We start from the raw sequence: 26722 nt of genomic DNA on the forward strand, positions 1-26722 counted from the left end.
TGAATTTTAGAGAATTTTATTGATTTGAGTGCCTGTTGCAAACATACTAACATAAAGAAATAAATGCAGACGCAAAGACAATAGTCGGAGTGGTTTCCCTATTAGTAGATGCCCTGAGAGGTACACTGTCGACTTCAGACCAATCAACCCAACTATGGTTTCCTGAGTGGCCTTCATTAATGCACACCTCTGCATAGGCACATGTTCATAGAGCACCACACTACACAAAAAGCAGTATCAGGGTTTGTACATTCTTGAATGATTATATCTCTTGGGGAAGAGGATTATAAAGTACTTTTGAATGACTGAAATTTCAACTAAAAACTTACTAATCAAAATGGGGGGGGGATCACATCTTGCATGACTTTACATTTTATCAAAAGGAAAAACTGGGCTTTTATATACGGTCCAACTTTTCACTCAGGAATTCCTCTACACTATCGGTGTTCCACTTGAGGATGCTGAGCTCTTCAACGATGTTCCCACTGTTGTCCAGCAGCTTGAGCACAGGGTCTGAGCCTCTGACATACTAGGGAAAATATGAAACACCATCTCTTAAATTATTTCATGTGATGATATATAGAAAGTAATGAGGAAAAACGTGTGTGTGTGTGTTTATGTAGGTCTTCTTACTGTTACCTTTATTTGTAGACCCTTGAACGTCTTTGGCTTGTCACCTCTGACAAATGCTGCAGTAATTTTGTAAAATTAAGTTAAACAGTCTCATAAAATGGATGCATTTACTTATGAGCATGTTGCATGATGCAGAGCTGACCGTGAGTGTAAACCAGACAAAGCATTCCTCTCAAAACAAATGAAAGTGTTACAGAAGAAAACAACATTAATGTAATAAATGAAAAGAAATAAGACTGTAAAACTACATGATGAGACCAACCTTGGACTTGAGGGAACCTTCCCAGTCGTCATCCACAGACTTCCAAAATTGCACCAGGGTAGTGCTGTTAAGGAAAAGGAGAAACAAACTCCTATTTAAAACTTTCCCCCTAATACTAGTTCTCAAGAGGTTATACCAAGAAAAACTAAAACTGGTACTGACTACTAATTTGCTCATAAATTAAAGGGAAACTCCAGTATAGGGCCATATTTTCCTAGGGTGTTTATCTCTTAGATATGACTAACTTTTAAATATCTCCTCGATCATCCCTAAGTTAATCACTTGTGGCTAAATGACAATGAACAAAATGTCAACAGCATCATTGCTCATCAAATGTATGAAACGCACAGTGAGGACAGTCAAAAGTCACCCTACTGAACTCTAGCTCTACACCCCAGAGACAGACAACCAACCAACCAACTAGGTCTGTACATAGCAGTCTACTATTCATACTGAATATCCAGATTTATTCTGCTCTTATAAGGTTACTGCTAATACACTGCACAAATTGTAGCTCGCAACAACAGCAAAAATGAAGTTTGGGAGTGGATGTCTCACCGTGGACACTTTGCTGTTACATTACATGTTACATGCGCACTCGATGCAAGTAATTCAATGCAGGTAAAAACCAACAACTGGTAGTAACGAAGGTAAATGGGATTAAAGCAATTTTGCAAATGTGGGGACGACACACAACTTGGGCAAAAACATTTTGTATGCAATTGTGGTGATAGCCTAGTTAATGTGAATCGCAGACTATAACAAAAGAAAGTAAAGTAAAGTAAACAGGGTATATACAGAAATCCTGAAGTGAAATTCAATACACACTTTCTCAAAAAAAATGTAAAACCCCAATACCACAGTGATTTTCATCGTTATTTTAATTATATTGATTGGGTGTATGAAATTCATTGATTTTGAATTTCAGTTCATACCCGTCTGATCCTATTCAATCGGTTTCGATCCTATTCGTATAGACCTCTGAAGTTCCCCTACAAAAAAGCAGTCATTGTTCTAGATGTAAAGTACTTTGAGCTGCATTATCTGTATGAAAGGTGCTATACAAATAAAGCATATCATCATCATCATCATCATCTTTGCCTATATAAGGAGATCCGGGTACTTGCTATTTTTCCTCTTCACCTTATTCCGCGCGCAAACATGGGTGGCGCCATCTTTGCCCGCTTTGTATTAAACCTGTTTAGCAGTAGGCCTACATCCATTGCGACACATTGAGATAGCAGAGTTCTATCGCGATGACTGGCATCATATGTTATGGGTCATCCTAAAGTTAGGAAAGTTTATTTAGGCTTTTCGTTACTTAAGATATTTCTGTAAGAGGCCTACACCTTTCCTATCTGAAGTTAGGAGATCACTGACTGTTCTGTAATGACTTTCTAAACAGTAACCATGGTTACCAAACAGATAAGATGTAATACGGCCCACAGTAAGTGTTTTGGTTTTAGCATTTTAGACAGTAAATAATCAGATAATGCATTGGGTTTTGGGTACAAATAAAGAAATCACTTTATAAGAATACATTATATGTTATGACAATTATGTATTGACATACTGTGTTGAGAATTGTGATTACTACATTTTAATACCTTTTATTACACAGCTCTTCACAAGGCAAGTAGAATGCTCCATTGACTTGAATGGGATTTCCCAAAGTTCTAGCGGTCATTATTGTTGAGGAAAGGACCTTTGAAAAAAATAATGACCGCTGTCAATGGCAACGGAGTTTGTGCTTCTAATTCAGGTCTTTCATATCACTACGCAAGGACTGGAACTTCATTCAAAAGTGAAAGCAGACGGTTGATCAGCTGTGTTCTAAAGAACGTTTGATTCAAGTTCAGCGTGTTTTGTTGCAAACTAATGTTTCTCAGCAAATGCCACGATGAACGGTAACAAATAGGCTAGGCTATGTAGGCTTAAGTCATATCGTGGGGAGTTTATGATTTCGTTATGGCAAGTAGCCATGTAATTAATGGGAAAATAAGTCCCTTCAGGGCGGAACAAGACCCCACCGCTGCGCGTCAGGGTCCGGTTCGCCCTGTCGGGACTTATTTTCCCAATAATGACCGTCGTTCTATACATTATCCCTTAGTTAATGGCCTTAATTCTGGCTATGTTGATTTACTACCTTTTAATACTTTAAAACCCTGTGGACACCCTGGTAAAGGATATGTGCACCAAATAAAGGCTGGTGGTTGTGTTTCTACAACACGTTGGCACAAAACTTAATTTCTGTCAGAAACCAAGTAGGCTAAGCGTTTTCTCCATTGTCAACATGAACTATGATAAAGCAGTGACATGTGGTTTAATGCATGGGGTAATGTGACATGATTGGGGGGGGGGGGGGGGGTCTCGTAAGGTAAGGTCTCGTCCCGTGTTCCATCTTGCACAGTCTTGACATTTAGGGTGTTTTCACATATAGTCCCTTTTAAAAGATCTGAACTCAGTCCACTAAAAGGGGACCAGAAAGTGGACCAAAACAAAGGGGACTCTGACCTTAGGCTACTGCTTCTGATTAGGGCTATGTAGTTGCTTATTTCAATCATCATTCATCATCAGGTTGAAATAATAATCATAACCCATATAACCCGAATATAGTCCTGCGTCTGTGTCCGTTCACACAGTTAATACAGTTCTTGGCGCAAACACAAATGGCTCTACTCGCCCACGTTTTCTCTGAAACTACATAGCCTAGTTATGTGTGTTGTTTATGATGCTATTAAACAGTTGTCACAAATATACACCCTTTGTGGTTACTCATTAATTTGGTTATTTATTTTGTATTTAATATGCCCTTTAACTCATTGAGTGCCATGCGTTGAGTGCCAAAAACGTAATATTACGTTTTTAGCTTTTTTTTTTTTTAAATTACGAAACTAGACACTCTAACACACCTTATATGTGATTTTGGGAACTCTGTGATGACTGGAAATGAAATATATGACGATCGAAAACTCATGAAAACGCACAATCTGGACATTTTATCTGGACATTTTATCATAACTCGGTTGCCGCTTTGGGTCGAATCAGTGACGCATGCACGTCATCTCAAAACCAGGCCATTTTCGTGGGTCTATCACTAGGTGGCAGTCTCGCCAGGTCTCGCTGATCACTTCCAGGAAAGTTTACAGGCAACACATATTTCATGAAAGACGTTATATCTCCATTTCTAGAAAAAAAACAGCGATTTTGATGAAAACTAGCCACTGTTTAGCTTGGGATTTCTCAGGAACAGAGGCGTGTAGAAATACACGGTTTGCACCCACTGAGAGCTTAAAGTCTTACCTTTTAAACGAGCCATTGTTCATAGCTATAACACAGAATATGCTGTGGCTGTACAAAAATCATCAACATTGGTCTAGATTGCTGGCACTCTAGGACAAAGCTTCCGAAAACAGCTTGGCATTCAATGAGTTAAGAAGCTTTAGTCTTTAGGGGGGAAATATATATAGTTTTATTGTGATTGATTAATTTCAAAATATGAGATTAATTAATTACTTTTTAAATCGTAACCCATGTATACGTATCGTATCGCCAGATTCTTGCCGTTACACAGCCCTAGCAAAAACTACACCGAAACGGTTCAAAGACAACAAAGTAAATGTTTTTGATCGCACAAGATCTCATTCCAATAGACGATTGGTGGCTGGACTTGAAAGGAGATGTTCAGGCCAAATTCCTGTGCAACCTGTCCATGCAGTTTTGCAAAGAAAGAATGGAGTAAAAGTATAAGTATATATAAATAAGTATACTCTTTTGATCCCGTGAGGGCAGTGAGCTGCCTGCTACAGCGGTGCTCGAGGAGCAGTGAGGGGTTAGGTGCCTTGCTCAAGGGTGCCTTGCTCAAGTGCGAAGCGCTCACCAGTAGGCCAAGACTGCCCCACAAAATAGCAGTATTAAGATGTGCAAGCCTAACTGAGACCTATCCACACAGACTAAATACAAACTTGAAGGGGTTGATCTTTTTATTCAGTCAATTAAATCAACATTACCTTGTAGAAATGTTTTCACTCTGACATTAAAGAGCTTTTTTGTAAATTCATGTAAAAAAAAAATCTAAATTTTATTGACTTTTTCAATATAATAGCACTGTCTGTCATCAATTAAAAATATTTTATGTATAAATTAATAATAAATAAATGATTTAGAGACTGATTGCTTACTACAAAACTGAATACCAAGACCACAACAGCTACTTTGAAAGCCTATAATGTTACCTTAATGGACTCAAGTTGCACCTCTTCCTGACAGCACTGCCTACACACTGGATTAAGTTGATTCAGGTTGAACTGGCCCAACAGGTCACAGGAGCTGCAGAGGAGGTTACTGGAGAAGCCCATGTCCCGGCATGCCTCGGAGGACAACTCTGCTCCAAAGGTCGAGAGCTAAAAATGAAAATTATACACATTAAAGCTTACCATGTAACTTCACATCACAACTAGTCGCATGAGCATATATTTAAAAAACAAGGTGTCTTTTCATGGAAATATCATAAGCTTTTAAATTATGCCTACGGTATTAACCCTTTGCAGACGGCCCATTCTAATTTCGGTACCCCAGTACCGGTGACGTTCAGTCTAATAACTCCGCCATACCCCAACCGATTTTATTAATGAAAACTTCCTCACATCATAGGCTTTCTGGCGATATGATTGACGACTTGGTGTCTTGGCGACTTGAATTTCCCCTGGGGATCAATAAAGTATCTATCTATCTATCTATCTATCTATCTATCTATCTATCTGATTGGTTAAGGGTTTTTTAAGCAAATTTCTTTTACTATGTGAAGGAAAAATCAAGAGTTGGCGTCTCCTTCCACTAGAGGAGAAACAGCAGGAAGCACTATGCATCATTCATCTTCACGTCGTCTGAAGGAGAAACTGCTGGATCAACTAAGGTAAAAACATCTTTTATGTTATTATTACTTGTTATCCATGTTATTACTTTTAAAAGTTATTTTTGCAGGTAATTACACTGTGTATGTATGACCGCAACATAATGCGTGTGTTCACTTTAGCTGATAAGCACACCGTAAGGCCATCCTTAAAAATATTTTCGTTTCATAACCCGACCGACCCTGTCAATTTAGAACCGACCCAAATATTTATTTTTTTCCCCTTTTAGTCCGACCGACTTGCCGGTTGTAAACTTGCGTTAATACCGACCGATTGTTTTTTTTACTCTAAACAACCAATACAAATGCAATAAAATAATATTTCTTTTAGTAGGCCCAAGTATTGTGAATATAAATTGCCTACATGCAAACGTGGCTCACTTAAAAAAAAACCTGTGGCGTCATCTCTACACCATTGGTTTTACGCATGTCACACTATGGCCTACGCTTCGTTTCATTCACACAAACTGATAACGCTTTTACTTGGCACGAAGTTCTGGAAGAACTGTGGCCAGATCTTTTCTCATCCCTTCTCCCCCTAGTCTAACGGTGACCATGTCGGAGTATTGAAATTGGTTGTGGTCTATTCAGCATTTCTCAAAATATGGGTCCGCAACATGGAGACTGCTGGTCCGCGGAGTCGTGGAGTGAAATTAGGCCCGGTGCTTCATCTGATAATTTGCTGCGCAGTTTATCAAGAAACCGCGGATCGACGAAAAAAGAAAACAAACGTTTCTGCTATCGATGTCATTAAACATGGAGCCCTACAATTAAGTGGTGGTATGAGCATTCATTCAATGCGCGTCTGCGCGAGAGAAACTGAAACTAATCGATAACGTTGGTATCAAAGCTCCGCTTCAACCTGTTGGAAGGCTATTTATTTATTTAACGAAACTTAATAGAACGACGTTGTTTTTTGGAACTTCCTTAGAAACAGAGCAGAGACTGTAAAATACACTGTATAGCATTGAGTATTGTATAGTCAAATTTCAATATAACGTGGCCAAGAGCTGTTGTAGCCTTCTTTCTGGGTACATGTAGATGAGCCTTATGACCCAAAAGTCTGCCATGACCGGGCCTCAGGTCAAAGAAGTTTGAGAAAGGCTGGTCTATATAACCTGCATCAGAATGAGGTTTGCAATGGTGCGCCTGAAGGCACGGGTTGAAGACCCAGTCAGTTACGTCACGATATGCACATTTGTGTAAATTCATTCCTACGTAATCATGACCAAAATTGTACTTTTTTTTTTACTTTGAATCTTGAAAAAAAAAAATATTGACCTACCTACCGACCCATTTTTATTTTTTTTTGGCTGTTACTGCAAACAAAAATATTTTTAAGGATGGCCTAATCTTTAGTAAACTCATTAACTTATTTTCAGTAATTTGTGGGGTTACTATTACTTACTGAACCGAAAATTTACCGCAACTTCAAAACCAAGGTACATCGTGTACCTAGGGGTGGGTAGTAACGTGTTACAAGTAACGCACATGAGTAAAAAAGTATTTTTTTCGAGGAACGGCAACTTCCCATATTCCTTTTTCAAAACGGTACTTCAACTCTTACTGAAGTACATTTTTGAGCGAGTATAATCTACTCTTTACTCCGCTACATTTTCAATTGCCTTTGTTACGAGTACAACCTCTCTCCCGGTGCACAGCGGCACGGGAGAAAAGAAACAGTGCTTCAGAATGCATTGCTACATTTCCCCTGCGATTATAAAAGTAATACTATGTAATACTATGTGACATACATAATTGCATTGCATGTAAATGCAATGGACTATTATCACTGTTCTTCTTATTATCTGTTTTTAGAGTGCATGAAAATGCACTCTACTGTTATCCGAATTCTTCTTATTACAGTGCATGAAAATGCACTGTACTGTTCTTCCTAGGCTTCTTATTACAGTGCATGAAAATGCACTGTACTGTTCTTCCTAGGCTTCTTCTTATTCTTATTCTTCTTCTTCTAACGCACTTAATGCAGCTTCAACCGTTTAACGTAGAAACTTCATTCAAACTATGTTACGTAGGTCTTACTTAGGACATGGGTGCTATGTATTTTTCAGCTTTGTAACTTTTATACTTTTTAAACTATTAATTAAAAACTAATCAAAATTTCCCCATTGACTTAACATTATGATTATGACATCACAATACGGCCGTTAAGCAATTAGAATCCTATGGCAGGTGTTCGGGCCACCTGGACCAACTGCCAGTCTCAGGCTTTAAGCATACAAACTGGCCCTATTAAGACTACACATCCTGTTCAACTGCTTCCTCTGCCAAAAACTGTTTCAAAATAAAAGTCCTCACTACAATATTTCACTGTTAAACAATTTAACCCTTTAAACTACTGAACTTTTTAACTGTTCAGCCATTGTAACTGTTACTTGTCATCAACTATGACTCCTACCCACTGTAGCTAGTTAGCTAAGTTAGCTAAGTAACATGGTTAGCATAGTTAGCATGCTAGCATGCTAGTTAGCATTTTTAGCAAAACTGCCAAAATGATTAGCTAAGTTAGCTAAGTAATGTGGTTAGCATAGTTAGCATGCTAACATATTAGCATGCTAGTTAGCATTTTTAGCATAACTGCTAAAAACGATTAGCTAAGTTAGCTAAGTAACGTGGTTAGCATAGTTAGCATGCTAACATATTAGCATGCTAGTTAGCATTTTTAGCATAACTACTAAAAATGATTAGCTAAGTTAGCTAAGTAACATGGTTAACATAGTTAGCATGCTAGCATGCTAGTTAGCATTTTTAGCAAAACTGCTAAAAATGATTAGCTAAGTAACGTGGTTAGCATAGTTAATATGCTAGCGTGTTAGCATGCTAGTTAGCATAGTAACTTTGTTAATATTATTATCTTTGTTAACATAGTTAGCATAACTACTAGCAAACATTAGAGCCATTCCAACTGTCAGTTATCGTCAACTATCTACCTAAATAATTTAACCATTTAAACTATCCACCTATTTAACTGTTCAGTCATTCCAACTATATTAAACCTCATCTACTTAGCAACCAATATAGTTTGTTTTTACTCTGTATGATTTTTTTACGTTATATTTTTGCATTTTCATGCACTGTATTTCCTTCAGGAAATGCTTTTCTAGTTCTTATTCTTATTCTTCCGCTAACGCATTTAATGCAGCTTCAACCGTTTAACGTAGAAACTTCATTCAAACTATGTTACGTAGGTCTTACTTGGGACATGGGTGCTATGTATTTTTCAGCTTTGTAACTTTTATACTTTTTAAACTATTAATTAAAAACTAATCAAAATTTCCCCATTGACTTAACATTATGATTATGACATCACAATACGGCCGTTAAGCAATTAGAATCCTATGGCAGGTGTTCGGGCCACCTGGACCAACTGCCAGTCTCAGGCTTTAAGCATACAAACTGGCCCTATTAAGACTACACATCCTGTTCAACTGCTTCCTCTGCCAAAAACTGTTTCAAAATAAAAGTCCTCACTATAATATTTTACTGTTAAACAATTTAACCCTTTAAACTACTGAACTTTTTAACTGTTCAGCCATTGTAACTGTTACTTGTCATCAACTATGACTCCTACCCACTGTAGCTAGTTAGCTAAGTTAGCTAAGTAACGTGGTTAGCATAGTTAGCATGCTAGCATGTTAGCATGCTAGTTAGCATTTTTAACAAAACTGCTTAAAATGATTAGCTAAGTTAGCTAAGTCACATGGTTAGCATAGTTAGCATGCTAGTTAGCATTTTTAGCAAAACTGCTTAAAATGATTAGCTAAGTTAGCTAAGTCACATGGTTAACATAGTTAGCATGCTAACATGTTAGTTAGCATTTTTAGCAAAACTGCTAAAAATGATTAGCTAAGTTAGTTAAGTAACGTGGTTAGCATAGTTAGCATGCTAGTGTGTTAGCATGCTAGTTAGCATAGTAATTTGGTTAGCATTATTATCTTTGTTAACATAGTTAGCATAACTGCTAGCAAACATTAGAGCCATTCCAAATGTCAGTTATCGTCAACTATCTACCTAAATAATTTAACCATTTAAACTATCCACCTATTTAACTGTTCAGTCATTCCAACTATATTAAACCTCATCTACTTAGCAACCAATATAGTTTGTTTTTACTCTGTATGATATTTTACATCATATTTTTGCATTTTCATGCACTGTATTTCCTTCAGGAAATGCTTTTCTAGTTATTCTTCTTCTAACGCTTTTTGTGCGTTTAATACAGCTTCAACTGTTTAACGTAGAAACTTTATTCAAACTGCGTTGCGTAGGTCTTACTTATGTGACTTCAGCTATGTATTTTTCAACTTTGTAACTTTTATACTTTTTAAACTATTAATTAAAAACTACTAAAATTTCCCCATTGACTTAACATTAGATTATGACATCACAATAGCAATTAGAATCCTATGCCAGGTGTTCAGGCCACCTGGATCACCATATATGGCTCTGGCCAGGCCACCTGGATCAACTGAGTTTCTCAGGCTTTATGACATCATAGCAATTAGAATATTGTGCCAGGTGGCCAGGCCACCTGCATCAACTGTCAGTTTCTCAGGCTTTAAGCATACAGTCTCATTCTATGCTATAAGCCTGAGAAACTGTTCAGTCATTCCAACTATATTAAACCTCATCTATCTAGCAAAATAGTTTAACCTTTTAAACTATCCACCTATTTAACTGTTCAGTCATTCCAACTATATTAAACCTCATCTACCTAGCAAATAATTTAACCTTTTAAACCATCCACCTATTTAACTGCTCAAGTCATTCCAACTACATTAAACCTCATCTACCTAGTAAATAATTTAACCTTTTAAACTATCCACCTATTTAACTGTTCAGTCATTCCAACTATATTAAACCTCATCCATCTAGCAAATAATTTAACATTTTCAAAATAAAAGTCCTCACTAGCTAGTTAGCATTATTAACATTGTTAACATTTTAGCAAAACTGCTAAAAATGATTAGCGAAGTTAGCTGAGTCACATGGTTAGCATAGTTAGCATGTTAATATGGTTAACATAGTTAGCATTTTTAGTAAAACTGCTAAAAATGACTAGCTAAGTTAGCTAAGTCACATGGTTAGCATAGTTAGCATTTTTTTCAAAACTGCTAGAAAACATGAGCTAAGTTAACTAAGTAACTTGGTCAAAATAATTAGCTTTGTTAGCATAACTGCTAGCAAACATTAGAGTCATTCCAACTGTCAGTTATCATCAACGATCTACCTATATAGAGCCTTTAAACTTTTTGTCTACCAACACGCATTAAACTATCAGTATGTCAACAACCATTAAACTATCTACATATAACTTTTAAACTTTCAACATTCATTAAACTATCTGTCTATTAAACTATCTGTCTATTAACAACTGTTAAACTATCTACATTCAACTTTTAAACTGTCTAGGTCTAAACTATCAACTTTTTATTAAGCTATGCTATGTCTGTCCTAGCTTCATTTTCATGCACTCGTAATTACCTGGAATTACATTCTCTAGTCTAGTTCTTATTATTCTTCTTCCGACCAAATTCAACGTTTAATGACACTAAAACCACTGAACCGTTTGACGTCATTCAAACACTCCTACAAAGGTCTTGTAATGGACAATTGTACAATGTCAATTTTACATTTGTGAACTTTATACTTTTTGAGATATTTACGATAAAAGAGCAATACATTCCCATAGAGTTAACAATGACCGCAGTGGCGGCAACTTCTAGCATTATGACGTGACCTCCAGCTGAAAGCAATCAACCGCCGCTGCAATCTTTCTACCACTGGAGCGATGCACTGGAGCCAGAGACGGTTGATAAAGTTAACTATAGAATCTTTGCTGGAGCTGTGAGTCTTCTGAACGTTTTGAACGTCTTCGCCTGCCGTGATACTTTACTTGCTCGTAAAACTCTTCTTCAGAGGCACATTTCTCTAATTACAGACAAGGTAAGTGGTCCGACTTTTGGAATTTGATTCCTTTATGTCGTCAAACATTATGTTACAGTAGGCTACGTAGCAGTCTATAGGCCTACTATGGGCTATGTATGAAATGATAGGTCACAAATAGCCAAACTAACGTTATAACCTTAGCACTATGGTAGTTCTAACGTTAGGAGAATAGTTAACGATAACACTTACCCTATCCGTTGATATTTATTATGCAAGAAAACCCACCTAATCAACGTTAATATGTCGTCAACTATAAAGTGACCGGTTAGCTGTAGGTTTCGATAACGTTAGCTAACAACATCAAACCTAACGTTGCTCCCAGCTAAGCACTGACGTTAACGTTACATTTGCTCACTAACCAGCAGTGTTTTAACTAATGTTAACGTTTACCAGACAGCTTCTAAAGTACGGATAATATTGTACGGATACTATCTGGCTCTTAATTAAATACACCTGGGGAAAGGGACCTGATGAAAGCCATACTGTTTGATATGACAAAAGTATTGTTAAAACACACTAGTTGAGGTATAACGTTTGTGTTGTCAACATAGGCTACAAAGTATGTTTACTTGGCCTAGGCTAACGTTACTCATTTCTGCATTATTCTGGCCTATACATTAAAGGGTAGCCTGGCACAAGAATCAAGCTTCCCAGTTGTAGTAGGCCTACATCCTAGAGTAGACCTACATCGTATCTGTAGAAAAATGTGGATGACAGACCTCGCAAGCGTGTAGTTGGTTATTAAGATACTTAATATCAGAATAGTCCATCCTTAAGACTCAGTTTATGATTATCAACAGCGACAACACACCCTTATCCTACAAAGCTGTTTACTTTAAACTCTTTGGCTATCAACTATCCTTAAACTGAAATGAATGAAACACAAAATGTTGCATTGTTTGCAATGAAATACTATAGGCTAGTATGTTTAACTACCATTACAGATTTATGGTGCAACAACCTCACTTAAATATCTAAGTTGTATTGAACAATTGTACACATTCCTTGTTTTTGGTATAACTCTAACTTGTTTGCTTTTGTCTTTTAGGTTCCAGACCAGACCAGTGTGGTGATGACCGTGTATTACATATAGTGTGTGCCTGTCTGTGCGCATCCTGCCAACCATACTTCGCTGACATTAACACTTACATTCATTCCCAAAAACATGTGACCATATCAACATATCTGCTCATACCTTTGAACTACACCGAGACGTAGATCTGATATCTACACTGAGACATTCTGAGTATTATATTGTTACAGGAGGACTATGCCGACAACTATACAAAGCATGCAAACATTTGAATCATACCTGTGCTGTGACATCTGTGAAACTTAGCTGTGCTGTTAGACCTCTGTTTTTAGACCTGAGCTGTGCTGTGTGAAAATTAAGATTCTAACCTAAGTTCTGTCTAAAACTGATCTGATGGGCTGAATCTTATTCTTCAGTCTATATCACCATCAAATGTGACCTACAGTATTACAATTAACTGAGACCTCTAGCTCTTGCTGCCAGTTCAGAATTACCACTGATAAATAGATCTGTCTCAGGATAATATGATTGGCATTATCAAGTTCTGTAAGAATGCAAATTCAGTAGACATCTGGTTTCTCCCTAATCATTATTGGGTAACTTTAAAATTGGTTTCAACAACTGTGATTTTTTGACTTCAAGCTTACTTTGGTTTTAGTGGTTAGTGTTCATTAGTGTATTCTGAGTATCATTCTGCTGTATTAAAACAAAGAATGTTGATCAATATTGAATTAACAATTTATTTTTACTGACTGTCATATACTCTAAGCTAACATATAACCAAGTAAGTGGTTTTCAGGAATACTGTAAGTCTTATGTAATCTGAATAATTATACTGTAAGTAATATGTTATAAACAGCAGCTTTTTGCATTTACATGCAATGGTAATTCCCTGGAATTACATTTTCTAGTTCACCTTTGTTATTAAGTGTGGTTCTACACACCGTTCATTATAAATGCAGCACTTTGTTCTTCACATGGTTCTTAATGCAGTGATAAACTAATATGTTATGCATGTAATTTACTGTCCTTAGTAGTTCATGTAAGTATGACTGAGTAGGACCCTTTAAATGTTATGAATGTGTGATGACGTTGAGCCCCATGCCCGTTTTGTTGCTGGGCAGCGGCATTTTTGATTTCAGTGTTTTTTCCTATAAAAATAAACAACACACGGATTCTGGTGAGACTGCCAGAGTAGCAACGAGACAAGAGGTATGACATGACACAGAAACTTTCACCTATATTAATTCCTAGCCAGCATCGTTCAACAATCACATTGGACAAGGATAGTAGGCCTACAACTTCATTTACAAGCAAAGCAAATGCACTGGAAATCGAGCATACAAGTTCGTTTATAGCCTCTAGCCTATGTCTGAGGTCGGCTGAGAAAACAGATAGCCTGCTCTGTCGCTCTGCCCGAGTGGATATGCCTAGGCTATGTAGCCTAAATATAGGTCTACCCATAATATAGCCATTGTTTTTATGTTACATTGTCTGTAATGGTGAAGTTATAACCAGACTTCTAGCAATTCAAAGCAGAAGAATTAGCTGCAATGTATTGGAAGTGACTGCTTTTCAATCCATAGCCACTTAATGCTTATTCTGGATATGACAAGATACTTTTGTAGGATGTCAAATAATTTTAAAGTATATTAAAATATGATTTTAAAATATGTTTGCCTATATGATTAGCCCACAGAGGGGGAGAAAAGCAAACAGGCATAAAGGACACTTTGTATTCCTTTAAAGGGCCATCAAAAACATAAAAATGTACAAAAAAAGTAACTTGTTGCTTGAGTAATTTATTATCAAAGTACTTTTTTACTTTTACTCGAGTAGATTTCAGTTGGGAATATTTACTTTTACTACTTAGTAGTTTTTGAAGGGAGTAATTGCACTTTTACTTGAGTATAGATTTTCAGTACTCTACCCACCCCTGCGTGTACACCCCTAAAAGGAGACATTTCACAAATTTACCTACAAAAACAGAAACGTCTCAGTCTACAGCGGAGGGATTTCATTTGGGGTTTCATATGGGATTTCATTTTATCGCTCTCTCTCTAATTAAGTTGAAGCTTCTCTCATACACAAATTAGCATCTCCCAGAATGTCCTTAATAAAATGTTCAGCAAGTAATGTCAATTATTTAATTCTTATTTAACACTGATGATGCTTTTGCTAGAAAGTAAGCTAATATGCAAAGTTCGCTAGCAAGTTAGCTAAGATGAACGTTTGGGGAATGTGTTGCGTTAGGGCGCATATCGCCATCTAGCGTGGCAGAGTAAAACATTGATACTTGGGTCTATGACAGTGTTTCTCAAACTTTTTTTAGACGAAAAACCAATAAAACCAATAAAAAATAAACGTACGGACCACCTAGCTAAAGAAAAAAAAGATTACTTCTACAGTACATTAGCCTACACTATAGGCAGTGTTGGGAAAGTTCACTTTCTACATGAACTAGTTCACAAATTTTAAAATGAACTAGATCAGTTCATAGTTCATAATTCAAAATGTTGAACTAAGTTCAGAGTTCTTTTTTCCATATGTTGCTGCGAGCTATTTATTTATTATTTTAAAAAAAAAGTATTGCTACAGTCCATATAGAACCACAGACAGTAATTATTTGTATCAGTTTTAACACTTAAACTATGCATCAGATTTCATCTTCATATCCAATTTTGAATCCTTATCCAACCAGGGTTTACATTAGCATTGAGGGGACAGAATTTCCCCATTGTTGCTTTAATTATCATTATGATTATCATTATTATCACAGTTATTATTGTTATGCACTTCAAAGCAGTTAATGTTTAAAGTGCTAACATTGTTCACAAAAGTATGCGAAAACATGCACATGAGGACTGCTTTACTAATGTAAAATATAATTACAATAGCTGCATTGTATGCTTTTGCATGGTTGCGTGATGCTTGCATGAAAAATACTTCTCAACAGCAATTATTGTTAGGGCCAATTTAAGCTTAAGTTTATTTTATTGAAATTTACCTCCACCTGTTGGCACTTTTACTTTGCTTCATGACACCACCAGGAACTCCTATATATGGAGACAGGAAGTGAGGCCTGGCAGGTGAACGCATTAGAGAAGAAGCGCTAGACACAGTTGGGAGCGATATAGTTTTTTGACCACGAACACGAACACACGAACTACAGTAACAACTTACAAAACAACATTGAAGCTTTTCGTTTACACTTACATTGATACACGCTGTACTGATTGGCTGTACTTTAAAATATAAACTTTGAAGCTCACGAATGCCAGCGTGAATGAAACATAAGTGTTCATTGATTTAGAAATAATTGATTTGATAGCATACGGTTTTGGGTTTCATTAGTGGAACTTTTGATTGTTTGTTTGAATTGCGTGAACCACGCTGCATTTAAAGGCCTATTGAACGTGTCCTTCAAGCCTAAAAATGTTAATGGCCACTATGGATGATACTCATTCTGCTGAAATGGATGAGCATATTAAGGAACTGAAGAAGGTCAGAAAAGGCAAATTAGCAAAATGTACACGCAAAATGAATGACATTAAAAGGACAATGCAAGAACAGGATATTGATGCTGTGAAACAACATTTTCTCATTTTCCAATCAGTTTGTGAAGAATTTAAGAACACCCATGATGCTGTGCAAAATGTATTACCTGAACAGGAAAAGCAAATAGACAAAGTTGAATGGTATAAACCTAGGATAGAACCATTTGAAGATTTCCTGGAAGAGGTACAGGATTGGGAGGAATTAATGGCAGAGCAAGACGAATCAGATAAACAGGAATTTCTTGCAGAAGATCAGGAGTCTGTTGAACCAGTGGCTGGGATTGGCAATTGGCAGGGGAGGGTAATTGAACAATTTCTAGCAGGCAAGAGAGGGTCATGCAACTTTTGACTGAAGCACTCAAAATTCCTCCGGTGGCCCCTTCAATAAATAACGAACAGCCCTTGCTGCTGGGCTATATGTCTTGGTTCATGTCTGTTAACAACTCATTGCCGCCAAACGCGTAGCCCATCTCGCGGTTGCATCCATTACAAACAAACATGCAATGTGAACGTCTGGGATTGGGGCGAGCACTAAATGCTCTACTGCATAAGCACGAAGTCAAACCTTTAAATGAAAAACACTCTTTAATAATCAAAAAAATAAACCGCTAATGAAGTAAACTTGTGACCATCAAAAATCGTTTATCGCCTGTAACTCTGTGATAACAGGACGTAACAGGAAGGCATTTCGCTGAGCAACATGCTCTATATTTTGTCCAAATGATGTCTGTCTATCATTGTTGCACTCGGAGAAAACCAGAATGTTTTATTTGTCCTGCGTTTCTTGTACGGCTGCAAACGGGATTCACTCGCAGTTAACCAAATATTTCTTTATTAGGGCAGGGCAGGCATATTTCTGGCTATTAAGTTATTTCTAAACCAGTCTGCTAAAGTCTGTAGTGAAGTCTGTGTAGGGTTTTCCAGGCTCCATTTCTTTTTACAAGACACCCTGCTCACTTGAGACATCTACCGGTTGTTTGTTGCAGCATCACTGGAAAAATACAAATTAAAGTCGCGTGATCCCGCGCACGGACCGCGAGTGAAGCTGGCCAAGTCGAGGCACTGCCCACTGTATGTTGTCTCTGTGTGGACTTTGTGCTGCGCCTCTGCTGCCACCGAAAATATTAAACTACAAGCTGTCTCCCGCGCTGTCTCCTAGCTAAATGTGTCACAAGGCAAGCAGCTAACCATAGTTACAGTTAGGAACACAATTATTTGTACCCCTGGCAAATATTAATTTAATGTTGATTTTCTCTTGACCAATATGTTTGTTCTGACAAAAAATTACACTGCCACACGCCAAAAGGTTGTAAGACAGGTACATTAGCCTACATAGCAGTAATTTATTATCGTAAGGCATCACATTTAATGTAAAAATGTAATGTAAATCAGGTTTCTCTTGCGTATGTAAGGAATTTGGTCTCTGCATTTATCCCATCCGTGAATTAGTGAACACACAGAGCACACAGTGAACACACAGTGAGATGAAGCACACACGCCACGGTATCAGAATCAGGAGACGCATAATGTAGTTGCAGTTGCTTTTTAAATAATCTTGCCGACGTATCCTCCCCTGCTGGCTGCTGCTCACATTGCAATTCAACAATAAGTAGCCTAAAACTAGTCAGAGGTTATTATGGCCCATCCAGTTTCACTTCACATATTTGGGGGCCTAGCAGCGAAGCTGCGAAGGCACCCATTGAGTTACTAGCTTTTCCTATTATTATACTTCCGCCATTGGAGTCTATGGCAGCCCATAGAACGCCTGGCTAAAAAGTGCTGAAATTTGGCTGAAAGTTTCGGGATACTTCACTGACCACTCCGGCTAATTTACGGATCTCTAAACCCAGCCGTCTAGCGCCACCAACGGGTCAAAATTTGGTCGAAAATTGAACCGCTGGGTCGAAAGTTATGAAATTCGGCGCACTGATTCAGGACCGTCCCATGATCACTCTCACCAATTTACAGAACTCTATGCCCAACACTCTAGCACCACCAATGGGTCAAAACTGGGTTGCATTCACGCATGTGACCATTGAACGGTGCATCCGATTTTCACCTGACCTGAGTTCAATGACTCCTATTACGTCACTTTCCGCCATATTGGACTTCCGCCATATTGGATTTAGTCCAAACTCTACGAAAAGTTTCAGCGTTCACAAATTTCATCCGATTTTCACGGAACTTGGCGGAGATGATCTTCTGCCCGAGCCGCACAAACGATACTTGTCAGATTTTTCACTTTCATTTTTGTTTGCCTGTGACAGCCAATCAAATATGGTGATGAACCCGCCAAACAGGAAGTGGACTAACATCTCTGTGACGCTTTGAGTTAACATAACAAAACTCGATACCATTAGTCAGGACACTGTCCCAATCACTCACAGCAATTTTTATGCATACATGAACACTCTAGCGCCACCACCAGTTCAATGCTGGACATGCGTTCATGCGCGTGATCCTTGACTCTTTTGTCTGATTTTCACAATTGAGGTAGTGTCTGAATCCTTGGACCATACAGAGTTCATCGACCCCTATCCTATCACTTTCCGCCATATTGGACCTCCGCCATATTGGATTTAGTCCAAACTCTACGAAAAGTTTCAGCGGTAACAAATTTTATCCGATTTTCACAGAACTTGTCGGAGATGATCTTCAGACCGAGCCGCACAAACGATACTTGTCAGATTTTTTAATTTCATTTTTGTTTGCCCGTGACAGCCAATCAAATATGGCGATGAAGCCACCAAACAGGAAGTGGGCTAACATCTCGGATATGCTTTAATGTATGAAGTCCAAACTTGGTACAGGGACTTGGTATCTGATTGTGAGGACGCACTAGGAAATTGGCATCATGTGGCCTCTATAGGGGGGCGCTGTAATACAGGAAGTGAGCTTGTATCTCAGCAACGCTTTGGTGTACAAAGTCCAAACTTGTTATAAGGACCTGTTACCTGATTATGATGACACACTAGGAAATTGGAATCATTTGGCCTCTATAGGGGGCGCTGCAATACAGGAAGTGAGCTCCTATCTTAGCAGCGCTTTGATGTATGAAGTCCAAATTTCGTACAGGGACTTGGTACCTGATTGTGAGGACACAATAGGAAATTGGCATCATTTGGCCTCTATAGGGGGCGCTGTAATACAGGAAGCTGGCTCATATCTCAGCAACGCTTCATTGTATGAGGTCCAAACTTGATACATGGACATATTAGATGATTGTGAGGACATGCAAGGAAAGTGGTCTCATTTGGCCTCTAGGGGTGCTGTAATAAAGAAAGTGAGCTCACATCTCAGCAACACTTTGGTGTATGAAGTCCAAACTTGGTAGAGGGACATGGTAGCTGATTGTGAGAATGCACAAGGACATTGGTGTAATTTTTGGTCTTGAATTTCCCCTGGGGATCAATAAAGTATCTATTTGGCCTCTTGCTGTGAGTGCTTGCTCATGCCATGGCAACGCCATTCCTGCTATAGCGCACTGCTAGGCCCCCGCATTGCTGCTTGCAGCTATATTATACATTCTATTGATGTAGCCCATTTAAAACATTAACTTTCTTCTCAGTGTTTCCTCTTCATTTAGTGGCTGCTTCAGAATTAGGGGAGACGCACAATATTGTCTGGACGTATAGTAGGCTAAATGCCCTCCGCTGGCTGCAGAAAATTGCAGTTTAACAATAAACAGCAATGCTAATCCCAGGTAGGCTACCTGTCTAGTTTTATCCATAAATATATTGTTTTTATAGACGTTAGTGACATGTGCGATTCGACGCAGGAAAAAGGCAACAACTGGTAGTAACGAAGGTAAATTGGATTAAAGCAAAACTTGGCCAAAAACATTTTGTATCGCGGACTATAGCCTAACAAAAGAAAGTAAAGGAGATTTGCACCAAATAAAGGCAGTGTTGTGGGTTGTGTTTCTATATGTTGGCACAAAACTTAATTTCTGTCATAAACGAAGTAAGCCAAGGGTTTTGCCGCCACTGCAAAAATCTAGAGAAAAAACACTATGTAATGCTTTACCTTAACATACAATGGTCTTGTACGCTACATAGCTTTCCCATTGGTTTTGCTCATGAGTTATCGTGCTGGCTGGACTGAGCTTCTTATCCAAACAATACTTTTAGCTCCAGATCATTGAATCAGATTAGACCGTTAGCTTCTCTGCTATGAACTAACAGTCTAATCTGATTCAATGAGCTGGAGCTAAAAGTGTTACTGTCAGACTCTGAGAACGGCTGGATGAACTGGGGAAAGGTAAAACTCGACAGTTTAACTCAAGGGGAGGTGTAAAATGAGTGAATTTCCCCAAATGGTGGAATATCCCTTTACGGTCAGGTGACATAACGACATCATGTTAACTTCCTGTCCCGCAGGAGGAAGTCGAAGATTTCCAACCAGTATTCAACCTAGCATGCATCATGTCAAGTCATATCTGCCAGCGTTGCAAAAGTCGAATGAGCCTATATGGAATGTCTTTCAGAAATCGTAGACTACTTTTTTAATCTAGTGAGAATAAATTACCTTTCCAAACAATATCCTTCCTGATTATCCTAAAACTACAAGACCGTACGATTCCATTGTTGGTAGACATTACTAACGCTTGCAAAACGCTACATTTAGACCAGGAAATCTGACTTGGAAACAGATTCGTCGGGGATTTCTCCGAGTGAAAGATCGTGTAACATGCACACCACTGTTGCAGTTTCGACACATAAGACTCCCGATCACAACCAAATCTGAACGGTGCAATTTTCGACATTGTCTGACTAGTAAAGTCGTGTTGTCTGGACGAGCTATAACGTTGCCATAAGCGAAATGGTAGGCTACTTCGTTTTACCTTGGTAAAAGTGACTTCGGTCAACTAACGTTAGTTTATCTAGGTTAACGTTTGACGTTACTTCACAGTGTGTTTTAGCTTCATGACCAATAAAAGGAACGTGGTAAAAGTTGCGATGACTCACCATTTGCAACAAAGACACAAACGACGCTAAATACACCTCGCCCGCCATCTTTTTAGACTGAGACACAAACTTCCTGCCAGCTTCCTGCCTGGAGCAGCGTGAACCTAGCGAAAATAAAATAGCAGCGTGAACCTAGCGAAAATAGAATGTTCGTGCCGGATGTATCTATTGCTAGCAAAGGCGGCTAAGAGTTAGCCATTTTTTCAAAATAAAAGTCCCGCTAACCACATTGGGTTTAATGGAGATCGTTCAGAATAATGAAACAAACTTTTGATTTGACTAACCCTATAACATGTGAATATGAAATAAATAATTATAAATATTATAAATGTGAAATAAATAATTTATTAGGAAAAAACTGGTTAAATGTTCAAAAATACGTTTAGTTTATGAAGCTTCTTATGTGTTATGATTTGTATAGTATTATTTATTGTTTATTAGGTTGTTAATTAATTAGACATTGTTGTCAAGTTGTTGAGCTAAGAAAACTAAGTCTTGTGCCCCCTCAACATGGGGGTGAAATGGCATCCTCACATCATCAGCTTTCAGAAAATGTACAATTTATGCGGATTGAATCGCCCGGGCAGCCTACGGGCATCATCATGTGCCAACCGCATCATAAACAATGGTATGGTATAGTGACATTCAAGTTGTTGAGCTAAGAAAACTAAGTCTTGTGCCCCCTCAACATGGGGGTGAAATGGCATCCTCACATCATCAGCTTTCTGAAAATGTACAATTTATGTCGACTGAATCGCCCGGGCGGCGTACGGGCATCATCATGTGCCAACCGCATCACAATCAATGGTATGGTATAGTGACATTCAAGTTGTTGAGCTAAGAAAACTAAGTCTTGTGCCCCCTCAACATGGGGGTGAAATGGCATCCTCACATCATCAGCTTTCAGAAAATGTACAATTTATGTCGACTGAATCGCCCGGGCGGCCTACGGGCATCATCATGTGCCAACCGCATCACAATCAATGGTATGGTATAGTAACATTCAAGTTGTTGAGCTGAGAAAACTAAGTCTTGTGCCCCCTCAACATGGGGGTGAAATGACATCCTCACATCATCAGCTTTCAGAAAATATACAATTTATGTCTACTGAATCGCCCGGGCGGGGTACGGGCATCATCATGTGCCAACCGCATCACAAGCAATGGAATGGTATAGTGACATTCAAGTTGTTGAGCTAAGACAACTAAGTCTTGTACCCCCTCAACATGGGGGTGAAATGGCATCCTCACATCATCAGCTTTCAGAAAATGTACAATTTATGTCGACTGAATCGCCCGGGCGGCCTACGGGCATCATCATGTGCCAACCGCATCACAATCAATGGTATGGTATAGTGACATTCAAGTTGTTGAGCTGAGAAAACTAAGTCTTGTGCCCCCTCAACATGGGGGTGAAATGACATCCTCACATCATCAGCTTTCTGAAAATGTACAATTTATGTCGACTGAATCGCCCGGGCGGCCTACGGGCATCATCATGTGCCAACCGCATCACAATCAATGGTATGGTATAGTGACATTCAAGTTGTTGAGCTAAGAAAACTAAGTCTTGTGCCCCCTCAACATGGGGGTGAAATGGCATCCTCACATCATCAGCTTTCAGAAAATGTACAATTTATGCGGATTGAATCGCCCGGGCGGCCTACGGGCATCATCATGTGCCAACCGCATCACAATCAATGGTATGGTATAGTAACATTCAAGTTGTTGAGCTGAGAAAACTAAGTCTTGTGCCCCCTCAACATGGGGGTGAAATGACATCCTCACATCATCAGCTTTCAGAAAATATACAATTTATGTCTACTGAATCGCCCGGGCGGGGTACGGGCATCATCATGTGCCAACCGCATCACAAGCAATGGAATGGTATAGTGACATTCAAGTTGTTGAGCTAAGACAACTAAGTCTTGTGCCCCCTCAACATGGGGGTGAAATGGCATCCTCACATCATCAGCTTTCAGAAAATGTACAATTTATGTCGACTGAATCGCCCGGGCGGCGTACGGGCATCATCATGTGCCAACCGCGTCGTAAACAATGGTATGGTATAGTGACATTCAAGTTGTTGAGCTAAGAAAACTAAGTCTTGTGCCCCCTTAACATGGGGGTGAAATGACATCCCCACATCATCAGTTCTCTGAAAATGTACAATTTAAGTCGACTGAATCGCCCGGGCGGCGTACGGGCATCATCATGTGCCAACCGCGTCGTAAGCAATGGTATGGTATAGTGACATTCAAGTTGTTGAGCTAAGAAAACTAAGTCTTGTGCCCCCTCAACATGGGGGTGAAATGGCATCCTCACATCATCAGCTTTCTGAAAATGTACAATTTATGTCGACTGAATCGCCCGGGCGGCCTACGGGCATCATCATGTGCCAACCGCATCACAATCAATGGTATGGTATAGTGACATTCAAGTTGTTGAGCTAAGAAAACTAAGTCTTGTGCCCCCTCAACATGGGGGTGAAATGGCATCCTCACATCATCAGCTTTCAGAAAATGTACAATTTATGTCGACTGAATCGCCCAGGCGGCGTACGGGCATCATCATGTGCCAACCGCGTCGTAAACAATGGTATGGTATAGTGACATTCAAGTTGTTGAGCTAAGAAAACTAAGTCTTGTGCCCCCTTAACATGGGGGTGAAATGACATCCCCACATCATCAGTTCTCTGAAAATGTACAATTTAAGTCGACTGAATCGCCCGGGCGGCGTACGGGCATCATCATGTGCCAACCGCGTCGTAAGCAATGGTATGGTATAGTGACATTCAAGTTGTTGAGCTAAGAAAACTAAGTCTTGTGCCCCCTCAACATGGGGGTGAAATGGCATCCTCACATCATCAGCTTTCAGAAAATGTACAATTTATGCGGATTGAATCGCCCGGGCGGCCTACGGGCATCATCATGTGCCAACCGCATCACAATCAATGGTATGGTATAGTAACATTCAAGTTGTTGAGCTAAGAAAACTAAGTCTTGTGCCCCCTTAACATGGGGGTGAAATGACATCCCCACATCATCAGCTTTCTGAAAATGTACAATTTAAGTCGACTGAATCGCCCGGGCGGCCTACGGGCATCATCATGTGCCAACCGCGTCATAAGCAATGGTATGGTATAGTGACATTCAAGTTGTTGAGCTAAGAAAACTAAGTCTTGTGCCCCCTTAACATGGGGGTGAAATGATTGAATCGCCCGGGCGGCCTACGGGCATTATCATGTGCCAACCGCATCACAATCAATGGTATGGTATAGTGACATTCAAGTTGCTGAGCTAAGAAAACTAAATCCATACTGTGTTTTTAGTTTTAAACAGCATTATTTCTCTTGTAGCTCAAAGAGGAAGACAAATAAACCACATCTAACAATAGCTGGTAAATGTAATGGTAATGTAATGTAATCTCCTACACCCAGACGAAATTATTGTGTTGCGTAAACTTAAAGGGAAATTAAAGGAGGACAATGCTTAGGATAATTGCAAGGTTTTATACAAGTGATACAGGCCTTTCCACTCAGAATGTGTTTTTCTAGACTGATATCATGAACCTAACCATAACCCTAACCCCAAATGGCGCCATATACTTGGTGTTGACATACACGTGGAAGTGATACGATAATGGCGTGTATGTTAATGCAGATAGCTCAAAATGTGTACAGATAAAAGCCTTCAATGTTTAAATGATATAATTATTGACTCTAACCTCAACCTTTTAAACAAACAAAGTAGGTCTAAAGGCACCACCCTAATGCAAGTCAAGACCTTTACAAATCATATATTTTAGATCTGGGTTGTTACCAGATTGAAAACAGAACAACTGATGGCAATATCACGAAGTAAAGTTGATTAAACAAGATTTGCTCTTGGGGTCCCCCTACAGTTGAGAAGCGCAATAATAAACTAAATATGCATCTTTTGCAACAAAAATGAACATAACTCTCCTATAATATAGAGGAAATGTACTGAAGGCAGTCTGTAGAAAAGGATCGGAGAGTGGCCACGCCTTGGAGTGAGGTATAGGTCAATCAATGAGCAACTCCCTCTTCATGAAACAGAACTATGGTGTAGGGACGGTGTCCACTTGAGTGATGACAGAGGCATGCTTGTGTTGGTGGACCTTCTGTGGTGTGCTTCGTACCAGCTCCTGAACCCCCCAACACCACCTCCATCTTGAATTTCCCCTGGGGATCAATAAAGTATCTATCTATCTATCTATCTATCTATCTATCTATCTATCTATCTATCAAGGCCAAGGTCCGTGCCAAGAGTAGCCCCCCAGATTGTGGTCTAACAGGCCTTCTAAGTAATGTGTACTTTGCAGGTCTTAATCAAATCTAACAATTTCTTACCAACTGTACCCATTTGTTGAAACATTCTAACAGGTCACATGAAAAGGTAGCTGATGTTGATATCGATAAAACTTTTTTTGGTAGCATATTCAGTGGAATACTGATAAAACAACTTGTTTGGTAGCATGTGCAACATATTTCACACTGTACATCCTTACTGTTAGATGTGGTGGTGTGCTTGTTGGTTTGCCTAGTGGACCTGCTGGTGGTTTCTAATAATGTTTTTCAGAGGCAGGCTTTCGTTTGTGGCATGAATTGACGCGTAAAAATCCAGGTTTTTGGGATGCAACATGTGGCTTTGTTAGATCTGCCAACACTAGCAAACGTGTTTTATATTACGAAATATCGGTAGGTTTAAGTAGTCCCAATTCGGTTCCAATTGCAATGATAACAGAAGAGCACACGCATGTTCTCGAGGCATGTAAATCCCCTTATTGTGTTGTTGCAGGCATCAATGCAAGTTTTTAATAATGACAGCATGGAGAAGTATTTATGTAGGTGCTGGCAAATAGTAACGGGATGGGCTCAGACAGATGATTTAGAATTTACAGTAATTAGAGCATGCAAGAGCCACTTAATAAAGCAGGCTTCTGACATCTTTGTCAGAATATGGTGGTATAGCAGTATCAATTAGGCATGTATAGGTTTAGTGTTTTGGTGAACTGTTTTTCTTTAGAAGAGTTTGCCGATGTTTTACACGAGTTTTGCATTATTTTGGGTAGCAGAAAATGTAACAACCTCATTTCAGACTTTCTTACCAACATTACCCATTTGGTCAAACATTCTAATAGGTCACATGAAAAGGTATAAACTTGATAAGGTAGTTGATGTTGATATCGATAAAACACCTTCATTTTACGAGGTGACATTTAAAAACACAAAAACATTGTACCTAAACAATGAAAAAATGAGAGAAGACGAGTGTATCGACAACTTTGCTACGTTATATAAGGCCCGAGAAAGGGAGTTTTGTGATAAAGTTAGGTTAAAGATGAAAGCAGAACAAATAGAGCCAGG

General features: G+C 38.9%; 1 protein-coding gene across 1 annotated transcript; it reads right to left on the bottom strand.

The window, feature by feature from the left end:
* Positions 1-26127, bottom strand: selenof (selenoprotein F). Its single transcript, XM_042056235.1, has 6 exons — positions 26098-26127; positions 21335-21438; positions 5131-5298; positions 896-959; positions 640-689; positions 1-529 (listed from the first exon to the last, which is right to left on the bottom strand). Exons 1-6 carry the CDS (start codon positions 26111-26113, stop codon positions 398-400), a joined length of 534 nt encoding a protein of 177 aa, XP_041912169.1. The 5' UTR covers positions 26114-26127; the 3' UTR covers positions 1-397.
* Positions 26128-26722: the final 595 nt, after the last annotated feature.

Source organism: Alosa sapidissima, chromosome 12 (assembly GCF_018492685.1).
Source record: "Alosa sapidissima isolate fAloSap1 chromosome 12, fAloSap1.pri, whole genome shotgun sequence".
NCBI classification, from domain to species: domain Eukaryota; kingdom Metazoa; phylum Chordata; class Actinopteri; order Clupeiformes; family Clupeidae; genus Alosa; species Alosa sapidissima.